Source organism: Salvelinus sp. IW2-2015, unplaced genomic scaffold, assembly GCF_002910315.2.
Source record: "Salvelinus sp. IW2-2015 unplaced genomic scaffold, ASM291031v2 Un_scaffold1082, whole genome shotgun sequence".
In the NCBI taxonomy this organism is placed as follows: domain Eukaryota; kingdom Metazoa; phylum Chordata; class Actinopteri; order Salmoniformes; family Salmonidae; genus Salvelinus; species Salvelinus sp. IW2-2015.
Genome location: NW_019942721.1, coordinates 287,258 through 301,115, shown reverse-complemented (window position 1 = coordinate 301,115; position 13,858 = coordinate 287,258). Strand labels below are relative to the sequence as shown.

At 42.7% G+C, this 13,858-nt stretch overlaps 1 protein-coding gene across 1 annotated transcript in view; it reads left to right on the top strand.

Annotated features, from left to right (window-relative positions):
• The first annotated feature begins 548 nt into the window (after positions 1–548).
• Positions 549–13,858, top strand: part of LOC112069694 (DENN domain-containing protein 2A-like) — a 37,225-nt gene continuing 23,915 nt past the window's right edge. The window contains exons 1-10 of the mRNA XM_024137061.1: positions 549–906; positions 1,973–2,045; positions 6,741–8,062; positions 8,188–8,255; positions 8,339–8,436; positions 8,750–8,965; positions 9,991–10,084; positions 10,175–10,225; positions 10,376–10,587; positions 13,384–13,493. Coding sequence (XP_023992829.1) covers positions 6,834–8,062; positions 8,188–8,255; positions 8,339–8,436; positions 8,750–8,965; positions 9,991–10,084; positions 10,175–10,225; positions 10,376–10,587; positions 13,384–13,493 — 2,078 coding nt within the window. The 5' untranslated portion in view covers positions 549–906; positions 1,973–2,045; positions 6,741–6,833. The remainder of the gene's footprint in view (positions 907–1,972; positions 2,046–6,740; positions 8,063–8,187; positions 8,256–8,338; positions 8,437–8,749; positions 8,966–9,990; positions 10,085–10,174; positions 10,226–10,375; positions 10,588–13,383; positions 13,494–13,858) is intronic.

Here is a 13,858-nt window from a genome sequence, read left to right as displayed (position 1 = left end):
TTAAATATATTTGTGACCCAGAAACGGTGACTTTTTACAGGCCTATCCAGAAAGTCGCTAGTTCGGGCATGACCGGAGTCACCGTTTCTGGGTAACGAAAAAAAAAWWAAAAACTGCACTTTTTCGTGACTACGGTTTTTAAATCTTTTTTTAGAACTATCTGGAATGTCGCTAGTTCGGCATGACCGGAGTAACCATTTCTGGGTCACGAATATGAAAAAAAATCTGCACTTTTTCGTGAAATAGTTAAAAATATATATTTTTAGGCCTATTCGCATAGTCACTAGTTCGGCATGACCGGAGTCACTGTTTTTGGGTCACGAATATGCAAAAAAGAAATCTTAACTTTTTCGTGAAAATTGTTTTAAAATCTTTTGTTAGGCCTATCCGGAATGTCGCTAGTTCGTCATGACCGGAGTCACCGTTTCTGGTTCAATGATCTGGCTTAAGATGAGAAGTGGTGGAGAGGAACCAGAACTTTCAGTTAGCTGGGAAGGGACCATTGTGTAAGAGTGGGAGGGGTCTGCAGCTATAGTGGGAGAGCGAGCTTAGGAGAAAGGGGTCAGCTATTCCTTTAGGATACATGGCAAATAAAGAATATAGAGGGAAATACTAAATCAGACTACTAAAGCRTTGGAGCTGCGTTGGACTTAATGCAACCTTTGAGATACACTTCTTCATAATAAGCCAAGAGATGTTTTCCACAGTGTGTGAGAGATGATTGATGACTAGTGTTGGAGTCGTGGGAAAGGAGAGGCAGATCTTAGTATGGCAATATAGAGAGGAGTTGACCTGCTTGTGATTGAGGATGTTATGGATAATGATGCTGTTGTATCAAGGGTCACTAATGTGGAAATGAGCTCCTGTTCCACTGGTAGACTCACAAGGTCTGTGCAACAGAGAAAGGTAAGGACGACTTGATGACTACTTGTACATTGGCTGAGTTTTATAATATTGTATTAATTTATTGTCCTGTGACAAAATTCTAGGACCTCTACAAGGCTGATGAACGAGAATAYTGTGATATTATGTATGTCCTGCTGTATATCCAGAAGTTTGTGAACCCCTGGTGCTTTTTCATCTTATCTACGACATAGTATACAGCATCAAATCACATTTTATTGTTCACATACACATGTTGGGAGTGTAGCGAAATGCTTGTGCTTCTTAGTTCCGACAGTGCAGTAATATCTAACAAGTAATCTAACAATTCCCCAACAACTACCTAATACACACGAATCTAAAGGGGTGAATGAGAATATGAACATATAAATATATGGATGAGCGATGGCCGAGTGGCATAGGCAAGGTGCAATAGATAGTGTAAAATACAGTACATTCATATGATATGAGTAATGTAGGACATGTAAACATTATTCAAGTGGCAGATATGCAGTCTAAAAGGGGCTGCTTGGGAAACTCTACTCAAGATCTTCTCAGAGGCCAGTGAGCTGAGAGACAACACCCTGAGACCCGAAAGACAGAGACAGAGTTGACTCTCATAGAGGAGCGAGCTGGGTGGTTAGAACATTTCTATTCGCCATTGTGACAGTGACAGGGGTTAAAAAGTATCAGTACTCCCTCTCCAATAGTGATTTGTGACTCTAATGTTTTATTTGTGTGCTGACTTAGCCCCTCATGGGATCTGAACTACTTTTGTCATGGTTTTGTATGAGACTTAACTGGCTGTGCAATATACTGTAGGAAACCAGATGTGAGATATGAATGAGAGGTGGAAAATCAGTTATAGAATACTATTCTTACACTGATCCAGTCTCACTGGGACAGAGATGCCTCCACTCTAGATGTCTGGCTAGGGATTTTATGGGCTTCATAGACATATCTACATGACTCTAGAACTAGGATTAAGGGAATCCAAAATATCTGATCTCTCTCTCTCTTTCTGCTGTATCCCTTTGTGTGTAACTGTAATTTAAAACTTGTCTCTATCTTCCTGTCTCTCTATCTACAGGTGTATGCTGAGAATGGAGTTTGCTAGCAGGATGACTGCAGGGCAGGACTGCCATTTACCAAATTGTCAACAAGTGAGTATGATGAGAGTGGGGACCTGTAATGTTGGGGGAATATTTATGGGTCCATTGAAAAAAAGATCACCAAGAAGATCATGGTTACAACGTAAAGTGGTTACCCTTAAGCCATACTATTCTTTCAACTACTAATACATTTCCCAATTCAAACACACATACAACTAATTCAGTTTCTCTTTAATTAACGACCGTTAAGTTTTTATTTGGGTGCAGAATGCTTACTTCCTCTATTTGCTTATTTCCATCTAAAACAAAACATTTTTAGATGTCTCTGGTCCAAGTGGCTCTGGTCCAAGTATGTGTTTGTTTACTGAAGCTCTGTGAGAAGAATATGGTCAGTCACAGGCCTGTCCTCATGACATCTATGCTACCGCCAGACTAAAGACCCTGACTTTCCCATCAATGACTGAACACACTGGAATGTCCCTTAACTTCTTATGGCTGCAGGGGCAGTATTGAGTAGCTTGGATGAAAGGTGCCCAGAGTAAACGGCCTGCTCCTCAGTCCCAGTTACTAATATATGCATATTATTATTAGTATTGGATAGAAAACACTCTGAAGTTTCTAAAACTGTATGAATTATGTCTGTGAGTATAACAGAACTCATATGGCAGGCAAAAACCTGAGAAAAAATCCAAACAGGAAGTGGAAATTCTGAGGCTGGTCGAGTTTCAACCAAGATTCCATTGAAATCACAGTGAGATATGAATGAGTATTCGCTTCCTACGGCTTCCACTAGATGTCAACAGTCTGTAGAACTTTGTCTGATGACTCTACTGTGAAGGGGAGCCGAAAGAGAGGAGAATTAGTCACCACTGCCATGAGGTGAACATTCTTTGACCATGCGCATTCACATGAGAGGCAGCTCCATTCCATCGCTCATCTGAAGTCAATGTAATTCTCCGGTTGGAACGTTATTCAAGATTTATTTTAACAACATTCTAAAGATTGATTCAATACATCGTTTGACATGTTTCTACTGACTGTTACGGAACTTTTGGACATTTCGTCAGGTTTTAGTGAACACGCTTCGTGATTTTGGAATTGTTTACCAAACGCGATAACCAAAGTAGCTAATTGGACATAAATAACGGACATTATCGAACAAATCAAGCATTTATTGTGGACATGGGATTCCTGGGAGTGCATTCTGATGAAGATCATCAAAGGTAAGGGAATATTTATCATGTAACTTCTGGTTTCTGTTGACTCCAACATGGTGGCTAATTTGACTATTGTTCTGAGCTCCGTCTCAGATTATTGCATGGTTTGCTTTTTCCGTAAAGTTTTTTTGAAATCTGACACAGCGGTTGCATTAACTTCTTGAGAATACAGGGGGTGCTATTTTCCCATTAGCATAATTTGCTCTACAGATTAAACTGCCTCTTATTCAATTATTGCTCTTACTATATGCATATAAATAATACCATTGGAAAGAAAACAATCTSTAGTTTCTAAAACCGTTTCAATTTTGTCTCTGAGTGATACAGAAGTCATTTGACAGCACTTTCCATGACCAAGAAGAAAAAAGCAAGATGTGTATGCCAGCTTCAACGCTCTGCCTATATATGGTCGTGCCCCCTATGACCCGAAACACACCTCATTGGCCTTCCTCTGGGTGTCAAGAGGACGTCAGAGGAAAAATATCTTGTTTATCTGGGACTGACGTGAAATGAGAGCTAATTCTTTGGCGTGACCGACAACTTCCGGTTCTCTAAATCGTGCGACTTGTAGCTGCGATTGTCTTCTGTTGTGCGGCCATTATGGATGAAAACTATCTCCGTCTCGAAGTTTGTTTGATACATGTGACCAGATCATCGTAATGTATGTTTTTTCAATATAGTTTAATCAGATTATTTGAATTTTTTCGGGAGTTTTGTGGTGTTCCGTTGTCTGATTTTATTTACGTTTGAGAGATCCGTGCCACTCGACCAGTACCTGTGCTAAATGGAGTGGGAAAGGAACAATTCTGAACGGAACCAACGACTCATCTTGACAAAGGACACTTTGATCAACATTCTGATGAAAGATCAGCCATAGTAAGACCCAATTTACGATGTTATATCGCTGTCTCTTATACACATCTAGATGTGTATAAGAGACAGTCTGTACGCTGTGTATTTTTCTGAAATGTTTTAAGATGAGTAATTCGTTATATGACGTTGGTCTCTGTAATTGTTCTGGCTGGGTCAGCACTATTTCAGATTGCAGCTGCAATGTAGAACTGTGATTTATACCTGAAAAATGCACATTTTTCCCKAAAAAAACTATGCTATACCATAAATATGTTATCAGACTGTCATCTTATGAAGTTGTTTCTTGGTTAGTGGCTATATATATTTTTATTTAGTCGAATTAGTGATAGCTACTGACGCAGGAAAAAACTATTGGGAGTAAAAAAATCGTGTCCTTTGCTAAAGTGGTTAGCTAATAGATTTACATATTGTGTCTTCCCTGTAAAACATTTTAAAAATCTGAAATGGTGGCTTTATTCACAAGACCTGTATCTTTCATCTGGTGTCTTGGACTTGTGATTTAATGATATTTAGATGCTACAAGTTACTTGTGACGCTATGCTAGCTATGCTACTCAGTGGGGGGGGGGGGGGGGGGTGCTACCGGATCAGGGTTGGTGACTCGTGAGAAGTTAAGGAGAGGTATATCTATAATTCCATGTGTATAACTTGTATTATCATCTACATTTATGATGAGTATTTCTGTTGAAACGATGTGGCTATGCAAAATCACTTGATGTTTTTGGAACTAGTGAATGTAACTCAGATTTTTTTATATAAATATGAACTTTATCAAACAAAACATACATGTATTGTGTAACATGAAGTCCTATGAGTGTCATCTGATGAAGATCATCAAAGGTTAGTTATTAATTTTATCTCTATTTGTGCTTTTTGTGACTGCTATCTTTCGTTGGAAAAATGGCTGTGCTTATTGTGGTTTGGTGTGACCTAACATAATCGTTTGTAATTGCTTTAGCTGAAAAGCATATTTGAAATCGGACACTTTGGTGGGATTAACAACAATATTACCTTTAAAATGGTATAAGAAGTTAATTATGGCTGCAATCCCGTTAACGGGATCGATATGACAACAGCCAGTGAAAGTGCAGGGCGCCAAATTCAAACAACAGAAATCTCATAATTAAAATTCCTCAAACACGCAAGTATTTCACACCATAATAAAGATACACTTCTTGTTAATCCCACCACAGTGTCCGATTTCAAAAAGGCTTTACAGCGAAAGCACCACAAACGATTATGTTAGGTCACCGCAAAATCACAGAAAAATACAGCCATTTTTCCAGCCAAAGACACAAGTCACAAAAAGCAATAATAGAGATAAAATGAATCACTAACCTTTGATAATCTTCATTAGATGACACTCATAGGACTTCATGTTACACAATACATATATGTTTTGTTCGATAAAGTTCATATTTATATCCAAAAACCTCAGTTTACATTGGCGCCATGTTCAGAAATGCCTCCAAAATATCCGGAGAAATTGCAGAGAGCCACATCAAATAACAGAAATACTCATCATGAACTTTGATGAAAGATACATGTTTTACTTAGAATTAAAGATAAACTTGTTCAACCGCTGTGTCAGATTTCAAAAAAACTTTACGGCAAAAGCACAATATTCAATAATCTGAGAACAGCGGTCAGTAACAAAAGGGAGCCATACAGTTACCCGCCAAATTGTGGAGTCAACAAAAGTCATAAATAGCATTATAAATCTTCCCTTACCTTTGCTGATCTTCGTCGGAATGCACTCCCAGAACTCCCACTTCCACAAGAAATGTTTGTTTTGTTCGGTAATGTCCATCATTTATGTTGAAACAGCTACTTTTGTTAGCGTGTTTGGTAAACAAATCCAAAGTCAGGAAGCGTGTTCACTAAAAGCAGACGGAATGTCAAAATGTTCCGTAACAGTCAGTAGAAACATGTAAAATGATGTATTGAATCAATCTTTAGGATGTTTTTAACATAATTTTCAATAATGTTCCAACCGGAGAATTCTATTGTCTTCAGAAGTGCAATGGAACAGAGCTCCCTCTCATGTAAGCGCGCATGGTCAGAGCATGGTTAGCTCATGGCAGACCTTACTCATTCCTCTCTCCTTCGGCCCAGTAGAAGCATCAGACAAGGTTCTAACGACTGTTTACATCTAGTGGAAGCCGTAGGAAGTGCAGACTGACCCATATCCCACTGTGTATTCGATAGGCGATGAGTTGAAAACCTACAATCTCAGATTTCCCACTTCCTGGTTGGATTCTTTTCTCAGGTTTTTGGCTGCCATAGGAGTTTTGTTATACTCACATACATCATTCAAACAGTTTTAGAAACTTCAGAGTGTTTTTTATCCAATACTACTAATAATATGCATATATTAACAACTGGGACTGAGGAGCAGGCAGTTTACTCTGGGCACCTCTGGGCACCTTTTCATCCAAGCTACTCAATACTGCTCCTGCAGCCATACGAAGTTAAATGAGTCTGTGGTGTCTTTTTATGTTAACGAAATAGAGAATTTGAGGTCTACAATATATTTAAAGTCTATTTTGCCTGAATTGAACATTCAAGGTTGTGTTTGAGGTCTAAAAGTTTTAGTTGCCTGTGTTAATATGGTTTTGTAGCCGTTGTGTTGACTACCATTTGGACTGATATTTCAGACCACTGCGTCGTGACCTGCTGAAAGGGGACAGTGCACCTACAGACCCTAACAACAGGCCAGGGCAGTGCCAGGACAGGGAGGGGCAACCGAGATGCCCCTCATCTCCCTAGACAACCTGAACAACAAGCTGGAGGTCCCAAGCATAACTATGCAGGCTGAGAGGAACACCTTGGCTGGGGGTAGAACACTCTCCAAACCTCCCCATGCCACCATCAAAGACAAGATCTCAAAGTGGGAAGGAAAGGAGTCTTCCCCATCCCCAACATTAACAACAGCTACAACTACGCCCACTCAGAGTATTGTGGAAAGAACTGACTCCTTAATGAAGAGTGATTCCAAACCCACCATGGAGGACTGCAAAAGACCAACCAGCAGGGAGAAGCAGAAGAACAATGGGAAGGAGAACATAGGAAAGGCTGAGGATTCAATACATATCTCCCCAACAGTCCCTACAGTTCCTCTTGGGAAAATAACAGAATCCCTGAAAAAGATTGACGCCAGACCCACCATGGAGCACTGGAGTAGACCAGCCAGCAAGGAGACACATCAGAACCATGGGAAAGATAATGTAGGAATGGCTGGGAATTTGAGGAATACCTCGCCTGTGGGGCCTGTAAAGGACACTACTGTGAAAATAACTGAATCCCTGCAGAAGAAGGATGTCAGACCCTCTGAGGAGCAGCATAAAAGACACTGCAGCAGGCTGGCCAGCAGGGAAAAGCAGCGGAACTTTGGGAAAGCGATCATAGGAAGGGCTGGCGTTTCTTGGCCTACTGTGGAGCCTGTGAAGGAGCAGGTGATGGGGATGCTGAAGAAAGACAACGGTAGGAGACTGGTGGAGCAGAGAGCTGTGTTCACTCTCTTCAAGAAGCTGGAGCAGACCATGAGGGAGGAGAACCCCAGCAAGAGTCCTCTAGAGCTACCTGGCAACTACTTCTGCCCTCCTAGCAGAGATGCACAAGTAGAGGCCAAGAGAAGAGAGATAGAATCCATTTTAGGAACATTGGACGCTGACCAGATGTTTGGGGAGTCAAGGCAAGGTGGGCAAGAGGGACGAGACCTACAGAATGTGTACACAGAGCCAGGGTCACCACCCATAAACCCGGTCCCCAAACCCCAGCGCACCTTCCAGCAATGTACCTTTCAGCATCTCTCCAAATTTGAAGCGAGGACCCGCTCATTACCGAGACATGGGAAAGGGCAGAGGAATCTGCCCCCACTGCCTTCCATCTTCCCTCCACCTCTGTCCAACCAGCCTTCCCCCAACATCTACAGGAGACCCAGAACAGACAGACAAAGAGATAGAGACAACCCCAAGAGGTAAAATAGCCATACAGAACAGACAACACTAAATTCACACTAACAGTAATMAATTCACTCTCATATAAACATACACACAATATATTCTAATTATTTTCCCCTTTCTTTCTTTTGTTCCTTCACAGGAAATCATTTGAGTTCGAGGACATTCCATCATGTCATCCGCCTTATCATCATTATGAAATTATTACAGGTGAAGAATAAACTACTGATTGATCACAAATAATATTTGAACCTAAATTCAATAGTGTTTAATTATCTTTGGTCTTTCTGCAGACTCTTCCAAGGAGAACCCATATGAGGACATTGAGGTATCCAGTCATTGCTCATCACAAACTTCTCTACCTTCCTCTCCTGGGTCAGAATGCTCCAAGGTACATAACACTGTCTTAATGATGACATAACAGATGTCATCAACAGTRATGACAGTTTGTGTCAGTGTAGCAGATGGGGATCTGTGATGCTCACTCCTCAGCCTGAAGAGTCTCCACATGCGCTGTTAGAAAGCCAGCTTTTCGGTTGCATGACTGGGTAAGATGGTCATGTGTGTTTGCGGGGCAAAGATCTGGGTTTGAGTTTTATGAGCCAAATCAGGAGGAACTCGCTAAGCAAGCAGTGTGATGTCCTTAACATTAGCTAATGACTTTACTTCACAGATTGATCTGATTATTTTTAATCTCTGTGCAGATCTCCAGGCCTGGTTTCTTCAGACAGAACTCTGGTGGGAGTTGCAGTTTCAAGCTTCCAGATCTGCGTAAGACCAACCACCACCGTAGTGATAGTGGAGGAGTAGCATCTCCCCCCCGGCTCAGCCCCCCGTCCACCCCTCACAGCGCAGATGAGCTGCCCCACTGGCTGTCTGGAGGAGATTCCTATAACCCCGCCTGCAGGAGGATACCAACAGTAAGAGACTGTGGGGGAATCTCAATAGTCTTAAGTGGCTTCATCTCCTCTCCTCGTTTCCTCTCCTATACACTAGTATACCAAACATTAGGAACACATTACTAATATTGAGTTGCACACCCCCTCCCCCCTTTTGCCCTCTGAACAACATCAGTTCATCGGGGCATGGACTCTACAAGGTGTTGAAAGAGTTCCACAGGGATGCTGGCCCATGTTGTCTCCAATGCTTCCCACAGTTGTGTCCAGGTGACTGGATATCTTTTGGGTGGTGGACCATTCTTGATAAACATGGGAAACTGTTGAGTGTGAAATACCCAGCAGCATTGCAGTTCTTGACACAAACCGGTGCGCATGGCACCTACTACCATACCCCATTCAAAAGGCACTTAAATATTTTTTTTGACAATTCACCCTCTAAATGGCACATATACACAATCCATATATTAATTGTCTCAAGGCTTAAACATCCTGCTTTAACCTGTCTGTGTCACGGCCGTGAAAAGAAGTGGACAAAGGTGRAGCGTGTTGAGCGTACATTTTCTTTTATTCAATAAAAATGACGCCGAACTAAACAATAAACACTACAACAAAAAAAAAAACGTGAAGCTAAAGGCTATGTGCCCTAAACAAAGTCAACTTCCCACAAACACAGGTGGAAAAAAGAGCTACCTAAGTATGGTTCTCAATCAGAGACAACGATAGACAGCTGCTTCTGATTGAGAACCACTTCCGGCCAAACACAAAGAAAAAGAAAACATAGAAATAAAGAAACTAGAAGGCCCACCCTAGTCACACCCTGGCCTAACCAAAAGAGAGAATAAAAACCTCTCTATGGCCAGGGCGTGACAGTCTGCTCCCCTTCATCTACACTGATTGAAGTGGATTTAACAAGTGACATCAACAAGGGAACATAGCTTTCACCTGGATTCACCTGGTCAGTCTATGTCATGGAATGGCATTCTTAATGTTTTGTATACTCTGTGCATATCCAATATTGATATTTCTAACATTCATTCTTCCAACAGGATGTGCTTAAAATCAACAGCATCTTCGAGGCTCGTGTTGGAAAGAAACATCTGAGGAGGGTCTATCACATTGCTGAGYCCAGCTCAGGGAGAGGTGAGTGTGAGATTCTTTCAACCCCCAAAACTTGATTAACATTATTTCAATGCTCTCCATTTTGTAAGACTTTTTTCATTTTTGTTGCAGTCACAGATGAAAAGACTGACTCAGAGAGTGAAACAGAGGACAGGGCTAAAGGTACTATGTGACCAACTGACATCTTTTACATTTCCATGAAGTGCTTCTGTCAGTATCAAATTAATATTCCCTTTATCTACCCCTCTCCTTCTCTTTCATTACCGTTGCCTTTCCTTCCTTTCCTTCCATACCCTCCTTCCCCTCTCTCAGCCCATCGGCAGCGTCTGTCCTTAGTCCAGTCTATCCTGAGCCAGCCGGGTGAGGGTCAGTACTGTAACAAACACAGCTCTCTGGACCTCAACAGGAATCTGAAGGAGCTACATCAACGCCAGCTCTTTGAGTACTTTCTGGTTGTGGCGCTGCACAGCACCAAGGCTGGCGTCCACTACCTGCCGGAGGTCACACAGCACTTTCCCCTCAAGGTGAGGAGAATGAAGGAGTTTGAACTTGGAGCTGCCGTCTTAGAGGCTCCTGCTGTTTTTAAAATAATTGTCTATGCTGATCTTAGATTTTATTGCACATAATGTCTCCGCCATAATTTCCTATGACCGAAAACAGCTTCTGGACATCAGAACAGCGATCAATAACCTGCATACAAGGCCCTCCCTTGCCCTCCCTTTGGCAAATCAGACCATATCTCGATCCTCCTGATTCCTGCTTACAAGCAAAAAAACTCAAACAGGAGGTAGTGTGTTGTTTACCTCGAAGCGAGCGTAGTTCAATATGGAAGTGGTCTGACAAAACAGATGTTAAATTACAGGACTGTTTTGGTATAGCACAGACTGGAATATGTTCTGAGATTTACAACATCAGTCACCAGCTTCATAAATAAGTGCATCGACGTCGTCATCCCCATTGTGACTGTATGTACATAACCCAACCAGAAGCCATGGATTACAGCGAACATTAGCACTGAGCTAAAGGCTTCCACTTTCAAGGAGCGAGACATTAATCAAGACGCTTATAAGAAATCTCACAACGACCACCGGTGAGCCATAGTTCAGGCAAGGCGCCAATACAGGACCAAGATCGAATCCTACTACGCTGACTCTGATGCTCATTGGAAGTGGCCATGAAATGCTTTGAAAGGCTGGTCATGGCTCACATCAACACCATCATCCCAGACACCCTGGACCCACTCCAATTTGTGCACTGCCCCAACAGTGATGAGGGGTGGTTGTTTGACCGTGGACCCATAGCGGATGCAGGCAATGAGGCAGTGATCGCTGAGATCCTAACTGAAAACAACAGATCCACAGATGATCTCTATTGCACTCCACATTGCCCTCACCTACCTGGACAAAAGGGAATACCTACATAAGAATGCTGTTCTTTGACTACATCTCAGCATTCAACACCATGGACCCCTCCAAGCTCATCATCAAGCTCAGGACCCCGGGACTGAACACCTTCCTGTGCAACTGAATCCTGGACTTCCTGACGGGCCACACTCAGGCAGTGCGGGTAGAGAACAACAGATCCGCCACACTGACCAACACGGGGCCCCTCAGGGGTGGGTGCTTAGTCCTCTACTGTACTCCCCGTTCACCCAGGGCTGCATGGCCATGCACAACTCCAACACCATCATCAAGTTTACAGATGACACGACGGTGGTAAGACTGATAGCCAATGACGATGAGGCATTCTTTAGGGAGGAGGTCAGAGAGCTGGGAGTGTGGTGCCAGGACAACCTCTCCCTCAACATCAGCAAGACAACGGAGCTGATCGTTGACTACAGGAAACGAACGACGGTGCGAGCACGCCCCCATCCACAGCGATGGGGCTGTAGTGAATCGAGTCGAGAGCTTCAAGTTCCTCTGTGTCCACATCACTGAGGAATTAACATGGTCCAAACACACCTTACGCAGTTGTGAAGAGCGCACGTCAGCACCTCTTCTCCCTCAGGAGGCTGAAAAGACTTGGCATGGGCCCTCAGATCTTTAAAAAGTTCTACAGCTGCATCATTGAGAGTATCTTGACTGGCTGCATCACTGCTTGGTACTGCAACTGCAAGGCACCCGGCCGCAAGGTSCTACAGAGGGTGATGAGCACGGCCATAGTATATCACTGGGGCTGAGCTCCCTGCCATCCAGGACCTCTACACCAGGCGGAGTCAGAGGAAGGCCCAAACAATTGTTAAAGACTCCAGCCACCCAAGCCATAGACTGTTCTCTCTGCTAGCGCAAGGGAAGTTGTACCAGTGCACCAAGTCTGGAACCAACAGGACCCTGAACAGCTTCTACCCCCAAGCTTAAGAATACTAAACAAGACTGCTAAATAGCTAATCAAATGGCTACCTGGACTACCTGCATTGACCCTTTTTTGCACTAACTCTCTTGCACTGACTCTATGCAGACACACTGAACTCTACCCGCACACTAACACAAATACTTACGCGTGAACATCCTAAACCACTTAACACACCGATGCCACCACACAGCTCACACTACCACAACACTACACTACGAACACACAACACACCACACACACACACACACACACACACACACACACACAACACACACACACCACACACCACACACACACACACACCACACACACACACACCACAACACCACACACACGCACACACACACACGCACACCACATAAGCTGCCTCCTACCTCCTCTATCATCTATCCTTTGCCTAGTTACTTTATCCTCTAACTACAGTATATGTACATAGCTAACCTTAATTACCTTGTACCCCTGCACATTGACTCGGTACTGGTACTCCCTGTATATAGCCATGTCACTTTTTTCTTTATTATTATTCACTGTGTATTACTCGTGTTACTATTTACATGTTTTATTTTATATCTTTATCTTAACTCTGTATTGTTGGAAAAGGACCAATAAAGTAAGGCTAAATAGAATGTGATTTGATTTGAGTGCCTGGACAGAAAATGTGTCCTGACCTAATCCCTTCTTCTTTTCGATTTGCAGATATAAAATTATGCTGCACAGAAATTGCACTTTGGGGAGTATAAAAATGTTATGAWTTTTAAAGTGACAGGAAAGTTAGCAATCTGTTGATGGTTCCACTTAATCTTCCAATTGTCGTTACCATTGGGTAATCCTCTGAGATCTGCAATGGGTCTTCAGGAAAGTGTTTAGAAGTTAAAGGCTAAGTGTTGATTTTGGTCGAGACTAGACTCGGTTTTTGATGGATTTCGTATTTTGACCCAGACTTATGCTTTGTCCTGCTCTGTCTGCAGCTGGAGCGGAGCTTCAAGTTCATGAAGGAGACAGAGGACCAGCTAAGGATCATCCCCCAGTTCTGTTTCCCTGATGCTAAGGACTTGAAGCCAGTAGAGAACTACCCCAGGTCAGCAGGATCACACTCATAATGCACTAATCTAATATAACCTACATGTCTTTGTAATCATACAAAGTTCTAATGTTTGAGAAAAGCACTTTATAGATAGAATGTATTTAGCTATTTATTATGGATCTGTACCATACTTTACTCTTATTAACCTCATAAACCAAAATACGGACCTTGGAGACTATGTGGCCCAGTAAACATTACCCCATTGGCCCCATGTCGGATTTCAATGGGCAAGGTGGGCACGGGCTAGCCCATAGCAATCCAACAACGTCCCAACACACTAAGCCCACACCAGCCCCAAACGGGCTAGTCCACAACAAGCCCAACACAGGGTAGCCTACACCAACCAAACAAAAGTTATC